We start from the raw sequence: 26322 nt of genomic DNA on the forward strand, positions 1-26322 counted from the left end.
TATCGATAATCTTATAAAGCTTAATCCCTTGGCTCCCCAGTTTTCGATTTGCTGAAATAAGATTTTTACTGCTCTACCAAATTACTTTGGGTAGGAGCAGGAAAATGGAATTGAAGCACAAATTTTCTGCAGTTGTGGGGAGTAATCACACGACAGAGACACTATGGAAACAGGAGTTTTGGTTCTGATCAGAAATCATCCATGCAGTTGACACTAGCAAACACTGTTGGATATTAAGATTGTAAGCGCAAAGTGCATGGTGCATTATACAACAGTTTAATTTGGGGATATAAATTGGTTTTATTTGTCACATGTACATCAAAATATACTGTGAAATGAGTTGTTTACATCAAATCAAATCAGCAAGGAATTTGCAGGGGAGAATGTACTAAATCTCACCGATGTAATTAGAATTTTTCTTTGCCTAGGAAGATGATGTTGACTTTCTAGCAAGGTTTTCCAAACTGATTAATGGCATGGGCCAGGCTTTAATTACGAGCTGGAGTAAACTGGTAAAAGTGGGGGATGTGAAGAACAGCCAAGTCACTTTGCAGGCTGTGGAAGCTAAAGTGCCTCTTCTGCTAAAGCTGCTTGTGCATGAAGATGATGACATTTCCTCAAATATCATTGGCTTCTGCTATGACTATCTTCACATGCTCAAACAGGTAAGTGGGAAGTGAGAAGACTTTGTGTAAATGTTTGTAGCAGAGCTGTAACTGCCTCCATGAACAATAAGCGATGAGACAATTTATCCACAGGTGCTACTTATGGTGCTATTAGGCAGGATCACTTGGGAGCAGATGTTCTCAGGGATATGCATGGCAGAAATGTGGAAGTATGACGTTCTGCATAGGTATGTTCCCTTGAGGCACAGTAAAAAAATTCATAGGGTACAAAGGATGGGGAAAATCTAATTAAGAAAAGAAAAGCTTACAAAAGGTTCAAGAAACTAGGTACTGATAGAATTCTAGAAAATTACAAGGTTGCCATGGAGGAGCTTGAATGAAATTAAAAGAGCTAGAAGGGGCCATAGGAAGGAACACCCCCAAGGCATTCTACAAGTATGGGGAGAGCAAGAGGATAAGATGTGAGAGAATAGGACCAATCAGATGTGATAGTGGGAACGTGTGCATGGAGTCAGAGGTAGCGGAGATGCAGGTTTCCCCCGCTGTTTGAAGGTAGAGCGTTCCTGAGAAATGGTTCATAAGCTGGAATGTCGTAAAGTGAAGAAGCGATTACCACTTATTTATATGGGAAAAACTTGTGAGCGTTCACAGAACCAAAAAAAACCTACCAAATCCTGCCAAACAACACACAAAACCTAAAATAACAGTAACATATAGTAAAAGCAGGAATGATCTGATAAATACAGCCTATATAATGTAGGAATACTTTTCTGCAATTATAGCAGCACTGTCCACCGCAGCGAAAATCTCACGCAAATGCTCTCGGCAGCGCTTGCGGCAAAAACACTCGGCGCAAGCGCTCTCAGCAGAAGCACTCTTTCCAGTAACCTTTAAGCTATGAAGCTGCCAAATCATACCAAATAACACATAAAAATACACAGCCTATATAAAGTAGAAATAATGTATGTACAGTGTAGTTTCGCTTACTACTGGAATGGGGAAGTCAGTGAGCACACTGATGATGGTGTGTTAGGCTGAGTTGTCGGAGGTTGGGGGTGGTGGGAGGTAGAGGAGACTGGGGTTTCATCTCATCATTGTCTGTTTCCATCCGGGCATGTATGTTACATTCTTCTATGTCTGCCTGCCTCGACATCTAAGGTCGAGTTTCATCGTCTGCTGTGGCTAATGTGGAAGGCTTGAAAAATGCTTGACTGCTTAGCCTCGCACATTTTTCTATCATACACTTCTTTGTAAGCACTCAAACCATCCTGTAAATATGCCCTAAACCTATGTACCCTTTCAAAACTAAAGTCATGCTTTTCTGCAATCATTGCAGCGTTGTCAATCACAGTGAAGATCTTTTTTTTTTAATTTTTTTATTGAATTTTCAAATAGGTTACAAAATAGAAATAAAATAAAATAAATGTATACCCTAACCCCTCTCCCCTAACATATCCCTATATTTGAGAAAAAGAAAGAAAGAGTGTCTGGATATCAGAAGATCCCCACATGCTCCATGGAATTCAAATTAGCTTTAATGTGTATATGTGTGTGTGTGTGTGTGTGTGTGTGTGTGTGTGTGTGTATATATATATATATGTGTGTGTGTTTCTTTCCCCAGATGACCAATAATTTTATCTTCGGAGCACCTATATATTTAATCCTATTTTTTGTAAATAAGGGCACCAAATTTTCAGAAAAGTATCATATTTATTTATTAAATTGTAAGTAATTTTTTCAAGTGGAATGCAGCTGAAAATTTCTTCCAACGATCTATACTTAAGTATAAATCCGATTTCCAAGTAACTGCAATAGCCTTTTTGGCTACTGCCAATGCAATTTTTATGAACCCTTTCTGATATTTGTTCAATTTGGGTTTTGGTTTTATCCCTTCAGTATCACCTAGTAAGAATAATATTGGATTGTGTGGAAGCTGTGTTCCAATAATTTGTTCCAGTAAAACTCTTAAATTTGTCCAAAAAGCTTGAATTTTAAAACAAGACCAAGTAGAGTGTAAAAAAAAAGTACCAATTTCTTGATTACATCGAAAACATTGATCAGATAAATTTGAATTTAATCTATATTTTTTGTGGTGTAATATATAATTGATGTAAAAAGTTATATTGTACTAATCTCAGTCGAACATTTATTGTATTTGTCATACTGTCAAGACATAATCTTGACCAACTTGTTTCATCAATTTTAATATTCAAATCAGTTTCCCATTTTTGTCTTGACTTATGAATTCCTTGTTTAATTGCCTGTTTTTGAATCAAATTATACATACCAGAAATAATTTTTTTTAATTTTTCTTTTATGAATTAAAGTTTCTATTTCATTAGGTTTCGGCAATAACATTGTTTGACCCAGTTTATCTCTTAAATAAGCCCTTAATTGGAAATAACAGAAAAGGGTGTTATTTGATATTTTGTATTTATTTTTTTAATTGGTCAAATGATATTAATATACCTCCTTCAAAGCAGTCTCCTGTATATCTAATCCCTTTGTGAAACCAGTTATATAAAAGTTGATTATCCATTGTAAAAGGATTAAGTTTATTTTGAATTAAAGGTCTCTTTGCTAATAAAGATTTCTTTATCTCATCATCAACATTTATCTTAATCCATAAATCAATCAAATGTTTTAGTATAGGAGATTTTTTCTTTTCCCGTATCCATTTAGATTCCCATTTATGCATAAAATCTTCTAGTATATTTTCTCCTATTTTATCTAATTCTATTCTAATTCATGCTGGTTTATCTTCATCAAAAAAAGATGCAATAAATCTAAGTTGATTTGCTTTGTAATAATTCTCAAAATTTGGTAATTGTAACCTTCCTAGGTCAAATTTCCATGTCAATTTTTCCAACGATATTCTTGATATCTTACCTTTCCAAAGGAATTTCCTCACACATTTATTTAACTCTTGAAAAAACTTATGCAGTAATTGTATTGGTAGTGTTTGGAATAAATATTGTAATCTAGGGAATATATTCATTTTTACAGCGTTGACTCTACCTTCTGATGTTATTGGTAACATCTATTTATCAAGATCCTCTTGAATTTTTTCCAATAATGGCAAATAATTTAGTTTATATAAATTCTTTATATCATTATCAACTCTTATACCTAAATACTTTATACCATTTATTGGCCATCTAAATTGAGTTATTAAACGACATTGACTATAATCTCCTTTAGTAAGGGATAGAATTTCACTTTTATCCCAATTTATTTTGTACCCTGATATTCTCCCATATTCTTCCAATCTAGAAGATAATTTACGCAACGAATGCAATGGGTTAGATAAATCAGAACATCAGCAGCAAATAAGTTAATCTTGTATTCCTCCTGATTAACTCTGAAACCCATGATATCTGAGTCGGTTCTAATTAATTCAGCTAATGGTTCTATCGCCAACACAATTAAAGCAGATGATAATGGACAACCTTGTCTAGTTGACCTTGTTAACTGAAATTATGTTAAAATTTGGCCATTTGTCACCACTTTAGCTTTGGGGTAAGTATTTAAGGTTTTCATCCATTTTATAAAAGATACTCCTAATCCATATTTTTCCAATACCTTAAATAAAAAAATCCTATTCCAATCTATCAAATGCTTTTTCTGCATCCAGAGCAACTGCCACACTCATTTCTTCCCTCTTTTGTGCCAAATGAATTATGCTAAGTAACCGAGTTACATTATCTGTTGATTGTCTATTTTTAATAAATCCTGTTTGGTCCATGTGTATTAATTTTGGTAGGTATTTAGATAATAGATAAAATCTTTGCTATTATTTTATAGTCCGTGTTCAACAAAAAAATAGGTCTATATGATGTTGGCTTTAAAAGATCTGTCTTTTTTTTTGGCAATACTATTAAAATAGCTGTCGAAAAAGATTCTGGAAGTTTATGCGTTCTTTCCGCTTGGTGTATTAGCTCCATAGAAGGAGGAATTAATAAATCTTTATAAACTTTTTGTAAAATTCAGGCGGAAAACCATCTTCTCCTGAAGTGATCCAAGAGCTTCTTCGACCTCTTTTAATGTAAAAGGCACATCTAATCCCTTCTGTTCTTCAGAATTCAATTTTGGGAGTTATTTGTGATAAAAACCTTTCTATCTGAAAAATATTATTTTGTGATTCTGATTGATGCAGTTCAGAATAAAAAAATTTATAAGTTTCATTGATCTCTAAAGGTTTATAAGCAATTTTATTTACACTTGTTCTAATTGCATTTATCATTTTGGAAGCCTGGTCTGTTTTTAACTGCCAAGCAAGAATCTTGTGTGATCTTTCACCTAGTTCATAATATCTGTTTAGTTCTCATAATTGCTTTTTTCTGTTCAGTATGTCTGAAGTATATAATATTGTAGCTTCTTATTAACAAGTTGTCTTTGTTTTTCTTGTCATATATGTTTGAGATTCTTTTTCTAATTTTGTAATCTCTTTTTCCAATTGATCTATTTCTACCATATATTCCTTCTTAATTTTAGAAGTATAGCTTAATATCTGGCCTCTCAAATATGCCTTCATCGCTTCCCATAATATAAATTTATCATCAACTGAATGTGAGTTTGTATCTAAAAAAAAACAATCTTTTTTTCCATAAAATCACAAAAATCTTGACGATTTAATAATATTGAATTAAATCTCCATCTGTAAATCGATTCCTGCTTATCCATCATTATTATTGTCAATATCAAGGGGGAATGATCTGACAATATTCTTGCTTTATATTCCATATTTTTCACTCTGTCTTGAATATTCGTTGATAGTAGGAAAAAAATTTATCCTTGAATAAGTTTTATGTCTATTTGAATAAAATGAATAATCTCTTTCTCTTGGGTTAATTCTTCTCCATATATCAATCAAATTTAAATCTTTCATCAATGATAAAGTTAAGTTTGCTACTTTTGGTTTTGTAACAACCTTTGTTGACCTATCTAAAACTAGGTCTAGGCAAAAGTTAGTCTCCACCTATTAATATTTTATCATGTGCGTCAGCCAAATTCAAAAAAGCTTCTTGTATAAATTTTACATTGTTTTCATTTGGTGCATAAATATTCATGAGTCCATAGTTCTGAAAAGATTTGACAAGATATAATTACATATCATCCCATGGAATCAATTGATACATTTTGTATTTTACTTGGTAAAGTTTTGTTAACCAAAATTGCAACTCCCCTCACTTTTGAATTAAATGAAGCTGCAATAACATTTCCGGCCCAATCTGTCTTTAATTTCTGATGTTCTATCTCTGTTAAATGTGTTTCTTGTATAAAAGCTATATCTATTTTCATTTTCTTAATGTATGTTAAAATTCTTTTTCTTTTCACCGGTCCATTAAGCCCATTAACATTAAAACTTTAAAAATTCAGTAAATTTAGTCATTATTTTTAACAGGGTTACTCCAATCTATAATAATACATATTTCAACTCTTGTAGTACTTTGGGGAATTATTTTTAAATTCTCCATGTTGCTATGTTTCTCCCCTCTGATCATCCAGGCAAAGAAAGAAAAAGAAAAATAGATTATAAAGAAAAAAACAACAAAAAACTCCCCTGCTAATATTGTGAATGGAAAAAAAACACAACATTACCTCCCTCCGTTGTGCGGGTCATGGCAAACGCCATGATTACACACGTGAATCCCGTAGCGATCGATCTGAAGTTCCCCCAGCTCCCCCGTAGCATGAAAAAAGTATATGTAAGAGAAGAAAAAATAATATCACTACTCTCTATTAATATTTTTCAAATTTTTACATTTCTCCCTCTGTATCATATAATTAAAAGTATATTTAAGTATTCTTCTGTCCTTAATGTCCATCAACTCACTTCACTGTCCCCGTCTTCATCTTTAATCTGTTTCACTTTTAAATCTTTACTGTGTCTAGCGAATATTTGGGAGTTCTTGTGCAAACTCCTCTGCATCCTGATGATCAGTAAAAAATCTTCTTTTTCTAACATCCAAAAAAATCATCAGTGTTGCCGGGTGGCGCAATATAAATTTATAACCCTTTTCCCATGAAACTTTTTTCGCTGGATTAAATTCCTTCTTTCTCTTCAAAAGGTCATAACTTATATCAGGATAGAAAAGAACTGCTTTCCCTTCTATCATCAATGGCTGATTTCTCTTTCTGGCACGTTGGGCAGCCGCCTTCAGGATCTTTTCTTTATCTTGATATCTTAAGCATTTTATCAAAGTTGGTTGTGGATTTTGATCAGGTTGAGGTTTTGGTCTTTAGGCTCTGTGGACCCTTTCGATTTCAATCAACTGGGTTCCCTGTTCCATTTCCAAATTTTCCGGGATCCATTTTTGAAAAAATTTTATTGGATCCTCTCCCTCTATCCCTTATTTAAGACCAACAATTTTAATATTTCGTCTACTAAAATTTTCAAGCACTTCTATTTTTTCCAACAGTTGTTTTCTTTCTGATGTCCAGGCAAGAATATTATCTTCCATTTTATTCACTCTATCAATAGTGTCTCCTGTTTATTCTTCCAACTTTTTAACTTTCTTGTTCATTTTCTCCTGTTTTTTCACCATTTTATCAAACATGGTCTTCATATTTTTAATATCTTTATTATTTTTAATGTTTTTAATTCTTTTAATTCATGCATTATTTGCGCCAAAGCTTTTCTTATGTCTCCGGAATATCTTCCACCTCCAACCTCTTCCTGTTGTTCTTTTGCCTCCTCATCTTCATCTGTATGTTCCAGAGAATCCGAATCCACCTCAAATTCATTTTCACTTCCACTTCCAATCGTAGCTGGGATTTGTAGTTCAAATTGCTTGTGTTTGCGCATGCCCCTTCCTTCACGCACACGCAGTTCCTGTTGTTCCTTCTTGGAGGCTGTTGATGTTGCCGCCGATTCCTGTTTTGTATCGCCGAAGGTAAGGTGAACTTGAGTCCAAGGCTCCTTCATGGTGGCCGGCCCAGCTTGTACTGTCTTCAAAGTAGTAGTTTTCTTCTGCGTCTGTTTAGGAGGCATATCTAAGGAAAATCCTGAGTAGTTTAGACATACAGTTTTTAGAAAATATTTACTAACTTTTCTTCACTTAAACATTAATTTATTAGTTTTTTACGGGAGAGCTGGATTTCCACATCTCGATCCTACGTCATCACGTGACGTCCCCAATCGCAGCGAAAATCTCACGCAATTGCTTCCTGTTCAGTTCCTGGACGTCTTCGCTTTTGGGCCGTTTGCTACTGCATTCGGCTTCAATTGTTATCCTTTCCTGTTCATCAGCTCTTCATCTCTCAGTTCTTGGTCATGGGATAGCAAAACCTCTTCAACATCAATCTTTGTCAACTTCCACAAACCCTTAGCCAAATTCACTATGTCCTTACTTCGTTCACCACGATCGAAACACTTTATTATGTCTAGTTTTACGCTAAGTGTAACACCTTACATGCTCTTTTAGGCTTTTCTGATACCTTAGAATGCATCTTGCTGACAAATGAACAAAGTAAATCAACATAAAGCACAGATGCTCACAGGCACGTGTTTAAGCAATGCCAGCTAGAATGCAGGTCCGGGAGAGGAGCTTGGCTGCTCGGCGCGCACGCTGCCTTTTTTCGTAACGGTGAAAACACCTTCTGTTAGTGAAAACAGATAACTAATGTAGGTCTTTCGTAACAGCGAGTTGTCATAAAGTGAACGTTCGAAAAACGGGGGACACCTGTACTTAATGAATACTTCAGTATTCACCAGGGGAAAGGACTTTGGCAATTGTGGGGATGACTTACAGTGGACTGAAATGCTTCAGCATGTAGACTTTAAGAAAAAGGATGTGCTGGAGCTTTTGAAAAGCATTAAGTTAGAGAAGTCACCAGGACCAGACGAAATATACCCTAGGCTACTGTGGGAAGCGAGGGAGAAGATTGCTCAGCCTCTGGCAATGATCTTTGTGTTATCAATTGTGACAGGAGAAGTACCAGAGGATTGGAGGGTTGCAAATGTTACTCCCTTGTTCAAGAAACAGAGCAGAGATAACTCAGGAAATTATCAAAGTGAGTCTTAATTTAGTGGTGGACAAGTTGCTGGAGAAGATCCTGAGAGGCAGGATTTATGAGCATTTGGAGAGAGACAGTCTGTTTAGGGATAGTCAGCATGGTTTTATCAAGGGCAGGTTGTGCTTTACAAGCCTCATTGAATTCATTGAGGATGTAACAAAACACATTGATGAAGGTAGAGAAGTGGATGTAGTGTATATGGATTTCGGTAAGGCATGGGATCCAAGGAGACCTTGCTTTGTGGATCCAGAATTGGCTTGCCCACAGAAGGCAATGGGTGGTTGTGGATTGTTCGTACTCTGCATGGAGGTTGGTGACCAATGGTGTACCACAGGGATCTGGTTTAAGACCGCTCCTCTTTGTGATGAGGAAGCAGAAGTGTGGGTTTGTAAGTTTACTGATGACATAAAGTTAGGGGTGTTGTGGATAGTCTGGAAGGTTGTCAGAGGTTACAGCGGGACATCAATAGGATGCAAAACTGGGCTGAGAAGTGGCAGATGGACTTCAACCCAGATAAATGTGAGATTGTTCATTTTGGAAGGTCAAATTTGAAGACTATATAATATGAGTGGTAAGACTCTTGGCAGTGTGAAGAATCAGAAAGATCTTGTGGTTCATGTCCACAGGACACTCAAAGCTGCTATGCAGGTTGACAGTGTTGTTAAGAAGGCATATGGTATGTTGACATTCATTAACCATGAGATTGAATTCAACGGCCGTGAGGTAATATTACTACTATAGAAGACCTTGTTCAGATCCCACTTGGAGTTCTGTGTTCTTGGAGTGAAGGAGGATGTGAGGCGACCTGATGGAAGTGTATAAGATGATGAAGGGCATTGATAGTGTGGATAGCCACAGGCTTTTGCCCCATGGATGGAATGGCTAGCATGAGGGGGCATAGTTTTAAGATGCTTGAAAGTAGGCACAGAGGGAATGTCAGGGGTAAGTTTTTCACACAGAGTGGTAGGTGTGTGGAATGTACGGCCGACGTCGGTGGTAAAGGCAGATACAATAGGGTCTTTTAAGAGACTCTCAAGATAGGTACAGGGAGCTTAGAAAAATAGAGGGCAATGCAGTAAGGCAATTCTAGGCAGCTTCTAGAGAAGGTTACATAATTGGCACAACACTATGGACTGGAGGGCTTGTAATGTGCTGTAGATTCCTATGTTCTAAGTATCTATACATAGAACACTACAACACAGTACAGGCCCTTTGGCCACAATGTTGTGTGGACCTTTTAGCCCATTCCAAGTTAATTCTAACCCTTTTCCCCCATAACCCTCCAGTTTTCTATCATCCATGTGTCTGTCTAAGAGTTTCTTCAATGCCCTTAGTGTATCTCCCACCACCGCCACCCCTGTTAGGGCGTCCCGTGCACTCACCGCTCACCATGTAGTGAATGTTCCTTTCTTATATGGGATGAGGTAGAAATCAAGCCAGCATTGACTGGAGGGGCCAAAGAGCTATTTCTGTGCTGTATAACCACATTTCCTATCCCCAATTTGACCCTTGTTGGTTGATTGTTCAGTGATAACGAGCTGACATATTGAATAGAAACTTTCCCAAAATGTAAATTACATATAACATTTCTACATATGAAATCTATAATAACCGTCTGGATATGAAATAAAATGTTCCTATACCTGCTTTGAAATCCTTTTTTAAACATGGGACTTCATTTAATGACACTTGAAAAATCCAATCATTTGAGATCTAATCATTTGCTAAATCCTTTCATTTGATCCTTGTCCTGTTAGATATCAGTCCAAAGGGTTTCAGCATTGATAGTATTGTTAAACTAAGTAGCTTGAAGATTTATTTGGTATTATCATTGTTTTTAATTAACTTTATGCTAGATGAAGATAGGACTGTGCAGGCATAATTGCCATATCGTAAACTGAAGCACTTTTGTCATTGAGCCTGTGTCAGAGAGGTGGTTAGTCTTTTCTTCCCCCTTAAACATCACACCAAAAGCATGCAGTCCTCTCGTTATTATAATTGCTTTATAGCTTCAATTGCAATCTGGAATAAGATGTGCTTGCTTTATATGACTCTACTATTTTGAGGCTGTACAATATTTCCTCCAAAGGAAGTGGTTAAGTGGGTTCTTGGTATCAATTTAATCTGTATATAACACCTGGTTTCAGGACCCAACTCTCAATATGTTAGTACTTGGTATTTAATAAATTCCACTATTGCACCATCAGAGGTGTACAGCATGGAAACAGACCCTCTGGCCTAACTGGTTTATGCTGACCAAGATGCTCATCCAAGTTGGTCCCATTTGGACACATTAATTTTTACCATAATTATTAAATCCCTCATGATGAGGGGAACTTCACCTCAGGTTATTTTTCCCTTTTCCCTTCCCAAAATTATAATGAAAGCCATCTAACTCAATCTGATGACTTACACAGGCACAATCGAGCAGCAAACATCACTCACCAAAATCTTGCTTAAAATTCAAACTCCTAAAAGACACCAGACCTTACTGTAAATACAAGCACAGTCCAGTTTTAGAGTCAGAGTCCTGCAAGTTTAATTATGACCAATCCACTATTACAGATAGGACAACCTATAATAACCATCTGGATATATTACAGTTGCATGCGCGAATTCCGCATGCGCGAATTCAACCAGCTGCGGATGGAAAAAACCCGGGAGTGCTCTTCCAGCACTTGTTGTTCGAGCATGTACAAACATTTTTTTCTTGTCATTATTCCCTAAACAATGCAGTATAACAACTAGTTTACACAGCCTTTACATTGTATTAGGTATTATAAGTAATCTAGAGATGATTTAAAATATACGGGAGGATGTGCATAGGTTATCATGGATCGGGATCGAAAAAAAATCGGAAGTTCTCAATATGCAAGTCCAAACAAGTACATCCGCTATTATTAAGCATCAGCTAGTCAAACATTTGTCTTTCTATATAGTGTATATTTTACCTTTCTATGCATATAAAACATTTAAGAATGTACGTTTCAGCGCCGGGCTTGGGAAGTTCCCGAGTTCGATCCAGGGACAGACCACTTCCAAGCGCACTCTCCTTTCATGCCTGGTTGATGTGGAGGATCAAAAACCGAAAACCCAGTAATTGAACCACATGTGTTGCTTAGTAATAACTGTAACTTTCATCGGGGCAGGGCGTTCTCATTTTATCCTTTAAAATTCTTCTGATCGTTGACCAACTGTAGCCTAACGCTTTTCCAATGACTGGTGGTGGTTCACCTCTTTCCAATTGCTTTATTATTTCCACTTTATTTTCAATCATGATTGCGATTATTTTCGTGAACAGAAACACTACAGATTTAGAGCTCGGCCACCGGGGTCCTAATGTCCACTGCACTGGGGCAGGTTAAATAAGGTCTGGGGTTCTGCTGGGTCCTAAGGTCCACCGCAATGAGATAGGTTGAATAAGGGACTTGAGCATCTGCACTTTTTGGTATCCGCGAGGGGTCCGGGAACCAATCCCTTGCGGATAAGGAGGGCCCACTGTATTTTAGGGTAAACAAGCAAGAACAACTTAATAGATATTGCCATTCCAAGCGTGCATAACATACAGAAATCAATAAGTGAAAACACAGAAATATGCTGAAATAAAAGAGGAAATTGAAAGTCTATGGAACATGAACAGGGTGTACATTGTCCCAATTGTAATATCTACAACTGGTATCATCCTGAAGTCACACAATAGTAGTCAACTAATAGGCCTACACAGCAATATTTACGTAAATCTCCAGAAAGCCACAGTACTAAATAACCACTGGAATAGTCCCTAGCAATTGAGAAATGAGTGTGCTTGGCTATATCCTACCTCAGGTTTTCCCAGCTTGAGCTGAGAAAAAAATAAAAATGATAACATATTTACAGAGCACTTTTCATACAGATGATGTAGTTCAAAGTGCTTTATAATGGGATAAAGTGCAAACATGAAAATGATAATAAAGGTGTTAGTTAAAGGGAAATTTTTTTTAAAAAGGAACTGAAGGAGGGTGAGATGTCACTAATGCTTCCCTTTACCTGGTTGCTTATCTGTGTATCTAGGTTTTGAGACACAATTTCCCTTTGTTTTCGCAGCTTAGGCAAATACCAGTGTGGGGTGGGTAGCCTTGCAGGCTTAGAATTTGGAAAAGAGAACTGCATCCACAAAATTATATCAAACTTTGTTGCTTTCTTTTCAGCTCCCTGCATTGACTGAACAGCAAAAGGCCAACGTTGAGGTAAACCGAGATGTTTGTATCAGATAAAACATCCTGTTACATTTCAGAGAGTTACTTTATATTCTAATGATCTTTTCTTAATTGCAGGCAATTATGCATGCAGTTATAAAGAAGTTAACTTATGATGAAGAATATAATTTTGAAAATGAGGTAAGAATATTGAGCACTTAAATGAGTGCAGCCTATGTTCTTTAAACTGGCAAGACTCATTGAAATACTTTTTATACTCAATTAGGTAGTGTTGAATGGAAAACCCATCACTACCAATAGGTGCTGTTTGGCTTACACCAAACTAGTGTTTAGTCTGATTTTGGTTTCATCAGACCATAGAACCTTCTTCCTGCTGACTTCAGAATCTCCCATGTGCCTTATGGTAGATTCTAGCCAAAATTTCATGTGAAAATTTTCAACAGTGGCTTTCAGTTTGCCACTCTTCCATAAAGCTGCAACTGGTGAAGCACCCAGGCAACATTTGTTGTATGCACAATCTCTCCCATCTCAGCCACTTGAAGCTTGTAACTTCTCCAAAGTTGTCATAGGTCTCTTGGTGGCCTCCCTCATGAGTCCCCTCCTGGCACAGTCCCTCGGTTTTTGAGGATGGCCTACTCTAGGCATGTTTACAGCTGTGCTATATTCTTTCCTTTTCTTGATGACTGACTTAACTGTACCCCAAGAGATACTCAGTGACTTGCAAATTTTCTTGTATCCATCTCCTGGTTTGTGCCTTTCAATAACCTTTTTGCAGAGTTGCTTGGAGTGTTGTTTTGTCTTCATGGTTGAGTTTTTGCTAAGATACTGACTCACCAGCAGTTGGACCTTCCAGATCCAGGTGTATTTTCACTACAATCAATTGAAACACCTTGACTGCACACGGTGATCTCCATTTAACTAATTATGTAACTTCTAAAATCAATTGGCTACAGTAGTGATGATTTGATGTGTCCTATTAAAGGTGGTGAATACTTTTGCAATCAATTATTTTATGTTTTGTATTTGTTGTTAATTTAGATCACTTTATAGCGATCTGTTTACACTTCAGTGTCAAGCCAAATTAAATCCACTGTGATTCAATGTTGAAAAACAATAAAACATGAAAACTTCCGGGGGAGATGGGTGTGTGTGTGTGTGGCACTATACATGGCTACTAGTCTGTTGCACATATTGGATGACACTTGGAAAATTGACTCAATTGTGAAATCAATATCAAGGCATTTAACGAAACATTTTTTTCTTTGCTTAACTCTTTACTTCCTTGATAGATTTGTAAAATTGACTTCCAATTAAATAAGAAATTGTGTAAATCTTTTATAGCCAGTATTGTAAGACTCTAAGACACAGGAACAGAATCAGACCAGTCAGTCTATGAGTCTACTCAGCCATTCAATCATGACTGATTTATTTTGCCCACGTTGTATATGAATGTGGAGAAAATGAAGTAATTGCGTAATAACTGTTGGAAATGTATGTAAATAGGCAAATTTGCATTCTGGTTGCATCCTGATATATGCTGTTTGTTTTTCACTTTTCCAAGCAAGCTACATGAGAGCACTGTACAGTTTATTAAACTAATTTGACAAACTGTTCAGGTTTGTTTCACTGTCCTGCTCAGTAAATTTATGCTTGTAAGATTTAATTTTGTAACAAGCACTTGTTTATAGTGCATGTGTTTTTCCCCTCGTAATTTGTTTTTAGGGTGAAGATGAAGCCATGTTCCTTGAGTACAGAAAGCATTTAAAGTTGCTGTTGGACAGATTGGCACAAGTTTCTCCTGAATTACTTTTAGCTGCTGTTCAAAGAGTCTTTAACACAACGCTGGAGTAAGTGTTCATTTCTTGCCCCAACCTAAATAAAAATGTAACCATATTTGCCAATTATTAGCTTCTGTTTCACAATTAATTTCTCTTGGGCACTTAAGTGTTGTGAGTAGGAAGAGTGGGAGGTGTCTCATATATAGTATATATGGTGCATTGCACTCTTCAGCAGAGCATGTGATAGGTAACATCACAACTTCATGGCAAACGAAATTTGAATAGGATCATATTTATTTGCATTCTCTTACCTTTACGACCATCTGTTAAAATATACGTTGCTAAAACTATACGAATCCGGATCTTGATCCTTGATGGAATTTTAAGTGTATGCCCTACCTAAGCTGTACTTAATCTTCTGTGAAATCATGCCTGCTCACACTTGTCTTCTTTGAGTTCACATATCCTTCAGGATTCCATATATAACCTGAAATTGCTGTAAGGTCTAAGCATTTCACTTGGAAGAGGTGTGATCACTGTCTTCACTTTTCTCTGCCCTCTAGTCTTATGTGCCTCCCCAACCTGGGGAAAAAAGACTGGCTATTCTTTGTGATTTTATTTTTTATTTAGAGATATAGTACAGTACCAGGCCCTTTCAAAACAATGAGCCCACACCGTCCAATTACACTCATATGGCCAATTAATGTACTAACACATAGGTCTTTGGTAAGTGGGAGGATACCCACGTGGTCATGGAAGGAATGACAGCATTGGAACTGAACCTTGTTGGTTGATGCTGTAATAGTGTTACACTAACTGCTACGCTACTATACTTATGAGGTGATCCTTCAACCTTCCACTCACCAAGGGAAACAGTGCCAGCTTAATAAGCCTCTCCTTGTGCTTCAGCCTGATAACAATCTTGTGAAACTTTTCTTAGCTGACATCCTTCCTGTTCCTTGCTGTTGAGAACTGTGAACAGTACTCAAAGTGTGTCTCACCAGCATTTTGTCCAGTTGTAACATGATGTCCTAGCTCTTGTATTCAAGTTGTGCCAAACACCCTCTTTACCACCCTGTCCACTTGTGTTCCTACTTATCCTTATGCCTTCTCCAAAGCCCTACCATTAATTGTGTATGTCCTGCCTTGGGTTCAGTTTGCCAAAGTGCATCACTTTGCTCTTGTCTGAGTTAAATCCCTTGGCCCACTTTCTCAGCTGTTCTTGTTCTATTTGTTTGTATAGATTCTGTTGTGTCTTTAGATAACTTTTACTGTCCACTGTGCCACCAATTTTGGTGTCATCTGCAAACTTACTAATCATGCCACATACATGCTCATTCAAATTGTTAATATAGTTAAAGGCTTTTGCATAGTATTCTAGTAATTTTGCTGCTATTGCAAAAAAACAAATGTCATGACGTATGTGAGTGATGATAAACTGATTTTGATATGGGTTTGTGTTGTGGACTGAGAATGGGAAGGAAGCAGGGAGAGGGGCATCCTGGTTGGGGAAAAGGGCAAGTGAGAGTGGAGGGAGCAGGAAGCACCAGAGAGACATTCTGTAATGATCAATAAACCAATTGTTTGGAATCAGATGACCTTGCTGTTGTCTCAGGGCTGGGTGTGTCTGGACCCATGCCACCCCCACCCCGGCACTCCTCTGCTAGCTGTCCCTCACCCCTCCCATGGCGCCCCACCTGTGCCATTCCCAACATCCTTTGCTCCTGCTGGATTTACAAATTTGCTGTCCGCTCCATGTTTTCAAATATAGTACTGTACAAAAGTCTTGGACACATCAATGTAATGTGCCTAAGACTATTGCATAGTACTGTAGATGAGAAACAACAGTGGACAGCACCAAACCCAGTGGTACACCCCAGTCATAGACCTCCAATCAGAATAACAGCCCCCATTCACACACTCTGACTCCTACTGCAAGCAAATTGTGTACCCAATTTACTTGCTCACCCTGGATTCTAATGATCTATTGATCCAGCCTAGCATCTCATGCAAGACAAAGCTTAAACTTCATTCACTCCAATGCTGAACTGATTCCACAACCCATGGGCTCACCTTTAAGGACTCTACTACTCGTGTTCTTGATATTTTTTGCTTATTTATTATTACTATTTTTATTACTATATGTAGCTTGTTGATTTTTTGCATTTTGGTTGTCTGTCCTTCTCCATGTAATTTTTCATTGATTCTCTTGTTTCTTTTTAAACATATCCTTTTGTTAAACTTGTGCCCCTTATCTCCCCTTTAGGAACTGGCAGAATACGAGGTTCATGGACGTGGAAGTGGCTTTGAGGCTTTTGTTCATGTTGGGAGAAGCAATCCCGGCATCCCATAGTGCACACTTCTCGGGAGACAGTGCGAAAGCCAGTGCTCTGCAGGAGATGATGCACACAGTTGAGTTCACCTTACCTGTAATCTACTCACTCTGCTGGGGGGAGCTGCCAAGTCTCTATTTTAAGAAAGTTGTTTTAAAGATAAGTTTGATGCTGGTAGTGTGAAATGGTGCTACAAGTTAGTTTGTTAATCCAAAGAATGGCTCAATTAGCTGGAAAGGGTAGTATTTATTTTAATTTTCCAACCCTGCACCTCACTGCAGGCGAGTTATCAAGGTGTGTTTGGAATATGTCACCAATTCAATTAGAATAATAGCGCAGTGTGGCAGGGAGCCTTTCAAACTGCTGTTCCTGTGCTACCTCTTTGAATGTGTAGCTCAGTATAGCCTGGAGCTGCTCATTTCTGTCTGACACAAGAGACTGAAGATGCTGGAAATCCAGAGTGACACGTACACAAAATGCTGGAGGAGCTCAGCAGGTCAGGCAGCATTTGGGTGACACAGTAGTGTAGCGGCTAGCACACTGCTTTATAGTATAGGCGGCTGGGGTTCAATTCCTATGGCTGCCTGTAAGATGTTTGTATGTTCTTCATAACCCAGTGGGTTTCCTCTGGGTTGTAGGTTAATTGGTTATTGTAAATTGTCCCATGATTAGGCTGGGGTTAAATCAGGAGTTGCTGGGCTGCATGTCTGGAGGGGTCTATTCCGTGCTGCATCTCAATAAGTAAAAATCTATGGAGAGAATAAACAGTTAATGTTTTGGACTGAGATTTCATCAGGATTAGAAAGGAAATGGGATAGATGTTAGAGTAAGAAGGTGGGGGAAGTGGTAAGAGTACAAGCTAGAGGGTGAAGCCTGGTGAATGGGAGAAGGGGGTGCAGTGAGAAGCTGGGAGTTGCTAGATAAAGAGCTAGTGAAGGAGGAATCTGATAGAGGAGAGTGATGGGAGAAAGGGAAAGAAAAGTATGGAGGGGCATGATAGGCAGGAGAGGAGAAGAGGTACGATTGATATGTTTGTGGCCCAGGGTAGAAGGAGTCAATTTTGGAAAACCTTGCACATTTATTTTTCCTACATTTACACACTTATTCCAGTGGTCATGGAACAAATGGATCCCTTCTTTGTAGAAGTCGGCGTCTTGGACCTCTAGAAGTGGTTCACAGCAGGGGTGATTGATAAGTTTGTGGCCTAAGTTAGAAGGAGTTGAGTTATTAACTTCAAACTTACAACATTTTCACTCAGTTGAACTGCACGTGCATGTAATGAGTGGTATAACTCACCTCCTTCTACCTTAGGCCACAAACTTATCAATCACCCTTGCTATGGACCACCTGGAGGCCCAAGACACTCTCGTTACATGCACGTGCAGTTCAACTCTTTGGGTGATAATGCAGAAAGTTTGAAGTTAATAACTCATCTCCTTCTACCTTAGGCCACAAAGTTATCATCCCTCGTAAGAGGGGAGTCAGAGGAGGGAATGGAAGAAGTGGGAGGGAAGGGGAAAAATTACAAAAGTTAGTGAAATCAGTGTTTGTGCCTTCAGGTTGGAGGCTATCCAACTCGAGAGTGGTCTCGGGTGGCGGTAGAGGAGGCCATGGACTGACGTATGGGAATGAGGATTGGAGTTAGAATGGTTGACCACTTCTTCAAAAATCCTGCTTTTGCTTTTTGCAGAAGTCTTTAACCATGCAGATTAATCCTCTGCAAATACTGAGATCTGAGAGATTTTTATTCGGGTAGGTTCATCTGATGGGCTCCCTCATATCTAGGATGACCCCATTAGGGCAGAGGAAACAGGTCAATAATTCCTACTTTTAAAATAAAATGCTGTGTAGCCATTCCATAGAGACAAAATGTTCTCAGGGCAAGGATTTTGCCAGTACTGGTGGAGCTGAGTTATAAACAGTGTTGGACAGGTTAGGAGATTTAAAATTCTGATGAAGGGTCTCAGGCCAAAACATTGACTGTTTATTCATTTCCATAGATGCTGCCTAACCTGCTGAGTTCCTCCAGCATTTAGTGTGTGTTACTTTGGACGGGCTAGGACTTCATTCTTTGAAGCATAGGAGATCTATCATCTCTACAGTTGGTCTTGCAGAGGTAAAGAAGGTTAAGGGGCATAGAATAGGGTAAATACACTCAGTCTTTATCCCAAGATTGAGCAATCATGAGCTAGGGGGCATAGCTGTAACGTGAGAGGGGAAATGTTTAATAGGAACTTGAGAAGCAGGGTCTAATTACTCAAAGGGTGGTGTGTATGTGAAATAAGCTATCATAGGAAGTGGTTGAGGGAGGTATAATAACTTTTAAAATCAGTTGGATAAGTAGATGGATTGGAAAGATTTAGAAGATTATGGCCCAAATACTGACAGATGGGTCTAGCCATCTTAGTCAGCATAGACCAGTAGGGCTGAAGGGCTAGTATAACTGTAAAAAGAGGAAGGCTGTATGAATGCTATAGGAAGTAATACAATGTATGAACAAGTACAGTTTAGTATCCAGAATATAATACACTTTCTTTGTCTCTATAGTTGGTGACGTCTGGAGTGAGTCAGTACCAGCATACATCAGTCACATTGGAATTTTTTGAAACTGTAGTTCGTTATGAGAAATTCTTTACTGTGGAACCACAGCACATTCCTAGTGTTTTGGTGAGTTGTTTTACAGATCTAGTTCTCACTATGCTCTACATTTACCTGCCTTTTTACTATTTAGTGGTCTTTCTTTCTTTTTCAATCTTTTTATAATCATTAATAATAAGTACAAAATACAATTGATATATTAATAAAGGGATTACAAACATACAAATTCCCATTACACATGAAAGAATACATAAGCAATAATTACAATATAAATGAGTTTCCCCAAAACATAAACCATACAGTATATGTATGAACAAGGTAAATCTAGGTATTACATAATATATAATATAGAAAAAAAACAGAAAAAAGAAAAAAAAATATGCAAAAATAACTAAACTACTAATCTAATAGCTAATAAAGAAGAAGAAAAGTGAAAAAAAAAGGAAAAGAAAGAAAAACTAGAAAAGGAAAAAAAAGGGCTGTCTATAATATCTCGCAAGAGTACATAATCATCAGTGTCATCAACTCCGATCCTCTCAACATAAATAAGATTAAAGCTGGAAAATCAAATAAGCTTGGAACAGGGTCATATTACATCATATGAAAATATTGAATAAATGGTCTCCATATCTCTTCAAATTTAATAGAAGTATCAAATACTCCACTTCTAATTTTTTTCTAAATTTAAACATAACATAGTTTGAGAAAACCAATGAAATACAGTGAGAGGATTAATTTCCTTCCAATTCAGCAAAATAGATCTTCTAGCCATCAGAGTGAGAAATGCAATCATTCGACAGGCGGAAGAAGATAAATGCAGTAAGTCCATCATTGGTAAACCAAAAATTGCGGTAATAGGATGGGGTTGTAAATCGATGTTTAATACTGCAGAGATAATATCAAAAATATCTTTCCAATATTTTTTTCAAAAGCAGACAAGACCAAAACATATGAGTTAAAGATGCAGTTTCAAATTGACATCTATCACAAATAGGATTTATATAAGAATAAAAGTGAGCTAATTTATCCTTGGACATATGGGCCCTATGTACAACCTTAAATTGTATTAATGAATGTTTGGCACATATAGAAGATGTATTAACTAATTGAAGAATTCTATCCCAATTCTCAATGGGAATAATAAGATTAAGCTCTCTTTCCCAATCATTTTTTATCTTATAAAGGGGCTCTGAATGTATCTTCATAATTATATTATAAAGTTTTGATATAAGCCCTTTTTGAAAAGGGTTTAATTCAAACAAACTCTCCAAAATATCTGAAGACACAAAATTTGGAAACGTAGGAAGTACAGTACTTAAAAAATGCCTAATCTGTAAATATCTAAAAAAAATGAAATCTAAGCAAATTATATTTATTAGATAATTGCTCAAAAGACATAAAACAATTGTCCAAAAATAAATCAGAAAATCTTAGTAATCCCTTAGTTTTCCAAGCCAAATAAGCTTGATCTATAATTGAAGGGTGGAAAAAGCAATTAGATACAATAGGAGTATTTAAAACGAATTGAGTCAACCCAAAATATTTCCGAAATTGAAACCATATACGTAAAGTATGTTTAACTATCGGGTTGTCAATTCGTTTCGGCAATTTAGAAAGAGCAAAAGGGAGAGAACTCCCTAAAATAGAACCCAGAGCATAACCTGGTACCGATTTAATTTCCAAACTCACCCACTGAGGGCCAGAAGATCCATCCCAATCTTTCAACCAACATGACAAATATCTAATATTAACTGCCCAATAATAAAATCTGAAGTTAGGTAATTTTCTTTCCTTCTTTGTCTTCTGTAAATGTATTTTACCTAACCTGGGATTTTTATTCTGCCATATATGTGAGGAAATTTTTGAATCAACATTAGTAAAAAAAAAGACTTCGGAATAAAAATTGGTGCCGCTTGAAAAATATATAAAAACTTAGGTAAAATAACCATCTTAATAGCATTAATCCTACCTATCAGAGATAAAGATAATGGTGACCACTTAGTAAACAAACCTTTAATCTGATCAATTAAGGGTAAAAAATTAAACCTAAATAATTCTCTATGATTTTTTGTAGTTTTAATCCCTAAGTAAATAAAAGAGTCATTGACTAATTTAAAAGGTAAATTTCCATAAATTGGGACTTGCCTATTCAAAGGAAACAATTCACTCATATTAAGATTTAACTTTTACCCAGAAAACTCACTAAGTTGAGCCAACAATGATAGAACTGCTGGAATAGATTTCTCAGGGTTAGAAATGAATAATAATAAATCATCTGCATACAAAGATAACTTATGAATATCTGTCCCACGATTAATACCCAAAATATCTTGTGATTCTCTGATGGCAATTGCCAAGGGTTCTAAAGCAATGTTAAATAGTAATGGGCTAAGAGGACATCCTTGTCTAGTGCCCCGAAATAAACGAAAAAAGGGAGATCTTTGATTATTAGTAAACACTGAGGCTACTGGAGTGTGATAAATCAGTTTAATCCAGGAAATGAATGTCAGACTAAAATTAAACTTCTCCAACACATTAAATAAGTAAGGCCACTCAACTCTATCAAATGCTTTCTCCGCATCTAATGAAATAACACATTCTGAAGAGCTATGTGAAGGAGTGTAGACAATATTCAGTAATCTCCTAACATTGAAAAAAGAATAGCGATTTTTAATAAAACCGGTTTGATCTTCCGAAATAATTTGGGGTAAAACCTTCTCCAGCCTGGATGCCAGTAACTTGGAAAAGATCTTGGAGTCTACATTCAATAAAGATATTGGTCTATAGGATGCACAGTCAGTAGGGTCTTTATCTTTCTTCAGTATTAAAGAAACAGAAGCTCTATAAAAAGATTGTGGCAGATTCCCCAATCTAATCGCTTCCTCAAAATCCCTGCATAACCAAGGAGAAAGAGTAGCGGAAAAACATTTTAAAAATTCTACTGTATACCCATCTGAACCTGGTGCTTTCCCAGAATTCATTGAGGAAATAACCCCTTTGATTTCTGCGTCCGTAATAGAAGTATCCAATATTGAAAGATCATCGGATGATAATTTTGGAAAATTCAATTTCCCAAGAAAATCACACATGGTATTACGATCCTGTGGGAATTCAGATTGATACAGGGAGGTATAAAAGTCTTGAAATGACTTGTTTATCTCATCATGGTTAACTGTCAAATCCCCATTCTGCTGACGAATCTTAGTGATTTGATGATTAACCAAAGCACACTTCAACTGACTAGCTAACAGTTTACCTGATATATCACTATGTATATAAAAATCAGATCTGGTTTTCATTAATTGATTTTCAATCGGAGATGTAAGTAATAAACTATGTTCCGTTTGAAGTTCAACCCTTTGTTTGTAAAGCTCCTTACTAGGAGTGATCAAATATTTCTTGTCAATCTCTTTAATTTTATCGACCAATAAAAGAGTTTCCTTCTTAATGCGTTTTCTTAAACCAACGGAATAAGAGATAATCTGTCCACGTATATACGCTTTAAAAGTGTCCCAAAGTGGTCCGCAAGAAATATCATCCGTGGAATTGGTTGAAAAGAAGAAATTGATCTGTTCCTTCATAAATTTAACAAAGTCCAGATCTTGCAGTAAAGTAGAGTCAAATCGCCATTGTCTAACATTAGAAACTGTATCCGTAAATTTAATAGAAAGTTTTAATGGAGCATGGTCAGAGATAGCTGTAATATCATAATTACAGCCGATTACCGATGGAATAAAACAAGAGTCAATAAAAAAAATAATCAATTCTCGAATAAGAATGATAAACATGTGAGAAAAAAGAAAACTCTTTATTGTTAGGGTACCAAAATCTCCAAATATCAAAAACTCCATTATCAGACAAAAAGGAGTTAATACAAGTGGCTGACTTATTGGGTAAAGTCTGAATAGATAAAGATTTATCCATCAAAGGATTTAAACAACAATTAAAGTCACCACCCATTATTAACTTATATTCGTTTAGATTAGGTAAAGAAGTAAATAAGGACTTAAAAAAAATCAGGGCAATCCACATTTGGAGCATAAACATTAACCATAGCAACCTTTTTATTACAAAGTAAACCCATAATTAACAAAAATCTACCATTCGAATCTGAAAAGATATCATGTTGAACAAATGCAATAGAGGAGTCAATAAAAATTGAAACTCCCTTTACTTTGGCATTCGAATTCGAATGATACTGTTGACTCTGCCAAGACCTAAAAAAGCGATAATTGTCCTCCTTCCTCACATGAGTTTCTTGAACAAAAATAATATGAGCATTAAGTCTTTGGAATACTTTGAAAATCTTCTTTCGTTTAATCGGATGGTTTAAACCATTAGTATTCCAAGACACAAAATTAATGGTCTGAGCCATAACTCTAAAATCACCCCTTTGGTATAAAAAGGGTTAACCAGACTTTGAACTCATGCACCTGGAAGAGGAACAAAAATAAAGAGCGGACCCGGAAGTGACGACATCGTAGACATATTTGAAGTTCAAAAACAGCCCAAATGAAAAAACTGAAACAAACTAGTAAAGGAAAAATAAAATTAGAAAACAGACCATCCCCCATCCCCACAAGAAAAAGACAAGAATAAGCCAAATTGTGGCTTGAAAAAAGAAAAGATAAGACTAATTCTACCCCCATATCAGTGGAAGACCACTCCGTATATAAAGGATATATATTACAAAAAACCACCCCGACCTTAAAAATTATGATCACTATACTAAAACCACACTTCTTAATATACTTAGTTGTAAAAAAAAGAATATAATCACTAAAAGCTTATAAATCGGGTTATAACCCAGACAAAACAAAACATATTTAAACTATGATAAGCGATGCATTGTAGGAAGAAGACGAGAGTAAAAAGAATACCGCCATCTTAAACAAAACCAAAAAAATATTTTTCAAAAAACTACCATCTTAATAAAAAAAGAATTCACCTTCAAAGGGTTAAAAATACACCTTCGAAGGAACAAAAATAATAGTCAAGAATATAGTATAATGGTTAAAGTGTATAACACAGAGCGATTAATATGACGAAAACACACTTTAACTTAAATATAAAGTATAGGATAAACCTACACCAATAACCAGAGACTAAATCCGGTTTGAGGAATCGAAAACCATCTTACACGATCAGAATCACTCTTTTATTAGAAATTAGTGTCTGTAGCAGTAGGGAAGTTCTCATCCAGATAACTTCTCACTTCAGATGTTGAAAGGAAAACCCGACGTGGAGCATTCGGCGGAGAGATTCTAAGCTTCGCAGGGTATAAGAGCGCAGGTTTTAGATTTTTCTCATAACATTCAGACATCAGAGGTTTAAAAAGAAGCCTTTTCCTCATAACTTCAGGACTAAAATCTTCAACCAAATGGAAATAGTAATCTTGAAATTTAACCATTCCTGCCTGCCAAGCCGCACGAATAAGTTGTTCTTTGTCGTGTACATAATGAAACCGGACAATTACAACCGAAGGTTTAGCTGGAGCACTCGATAATCGACGCCAAATTCTACGTGCGCGATCAAGTAACGGAGGGTTATTTGGAAAAACCGATGGAAACGCATCTTTTAAAAGTTGAGCAAAATATTTTGAACGGTAGACTTTTTGTATGCCGTCTGGGAGACCAAGTATACGTAGGTTCTGTCTTCTGGACCGATTCTCAAAGTCGACACTCTTGGCTTTAAGAGTTTCCACCAATTTTGAGGTCGAAATTAAATCCTCTTGCAATTTTTCAATTGTCAAATCTCGTTGCCGAGCATCTTCTTGCAGAGATGCGATAAGAACTTGCTGCTGGTTAATTACTGAATCTGTCTTAACCATATAATCTTGAAAAGCCTTTATATCTTGTTTAAAAATTTGTTGTAGTTCATCAAACTTTTTATCCAAAACCGCCATAAACAGTTCATAAGTTAATACAGTGTGTTGCGGATGAGTTTGCTTCTTTCCATTACCATTTGGGTTGCTCCCAGGTTCTCGTCCTTTAGATCTAAGAGACATTTCTGTTTGCATATCTTCAAAAATTCACGATAAACTTAACGATAATTCCAAAAAAATAGCAAGAATCTTTTGGTGTAGTTAAAAATAAGTTGGATAAGGGTGATCAAAGGTTAAAAAAAAGTAAAGGTTATGGAGCGAATCTAAAACGGTACTCACTCCATGAGCGTCTCCCGCTGACCCTATTTAGTGGTCTATGGAACTAAATGTATTTACTCTCTGGAGTAGTGGGTGAGAATTGTGTAAAACAGATTTGTGTGAGGTTAACGGTTACTACACTTAGTATGCTAGTTTTAGTTATTTGGTTATTATTTTCCAGTATTTGTGACTTTTAGCCAATGAGCATTGTATTGGTATGTTGGTTAAGTTATCAAGTAAGAATCACCGTTTTACCTCATGGCCCATCACTTCTGAGCCCATGTACAATGATCCTACATCAATCCTGTTCTTCACGTCAATTCTTTCCACCCCACAATCCTACCATCCAACTCCACTAGGGTTAACTTTAAAGTAACTATATGGAAGGAAACTGGAACAGTTGGCAACAGGCTTTATGCAGACGGTGTTTGAGGTCGGAATCGAACCGGGGTCTCTGGAGCTGTGAGGCAGCTACACTAATGTCTAAACTGGGGTTGTCAACCTGGGGTCCATGGACCTTTGTTTAATGGTAGGAGTCCATGGCATGAAAAAGATTAGGAAATTGCACATCAGATAGTTGAAAGAAATGGCTAAAATCTGATGTGATTTTATCAATTGCCGTCATATTCT

General features: G+C 36.7%; 1 protein-coding gene across 2 annotated transcripts in view; it reads left to right on the forward strand.

Annotated features, from left to right (window-relative positions):
• xpot (exportin, tRNA (nuclear export receptor for tRNAs)) overlaps positions 1 to 26322 on the forward strand; it is an 88165-nt gene that overhangs the window by 31179 nt on the left and 30664 nt on the right. For both annotated transcript variants that reach the window (XM_059977583.1, XM_059977581.1), the window contains exons 9-14: positions 429 to 665; positions 12833 to 12871; positions 12959 to 13021; positions 14564 to 14688; positions 16886 to 17030; positions 19500 to 19619. In XM_059977583.1, the coding sequence (XP_059833566.1) occupies positions 429 to 665; positions 12833 to 12871; positions 12959 to 13021; positions 14564 to 14688; positions 16886 to 17030; positions 19500 to 19619 (729 nt within the window). The remainder of the gene's footprint in view (positions 1 to 428; positions 666 to 12832; positions 12872 to 12958; positions 13022 to 14563; positions 14689 to 16885; positions 17031 to 19499; positions 19620 to 26322) is intronic.

This window comes from Hypanus sabinus, chromosome 8, assembly GCF_030144855.1.
Source record: "Hypanus sabinus isolate sHypSab1 chromosome 8, sHypSab1.hap1, whole genome shotgun sequence".
NCBI classification, from domain to species: Eukaryota; Metazoa; Chordata; class Chondrichthyes; order Myliobatiformes; family Dasyatidae; genus Hypanus; species Hypanus sabinus.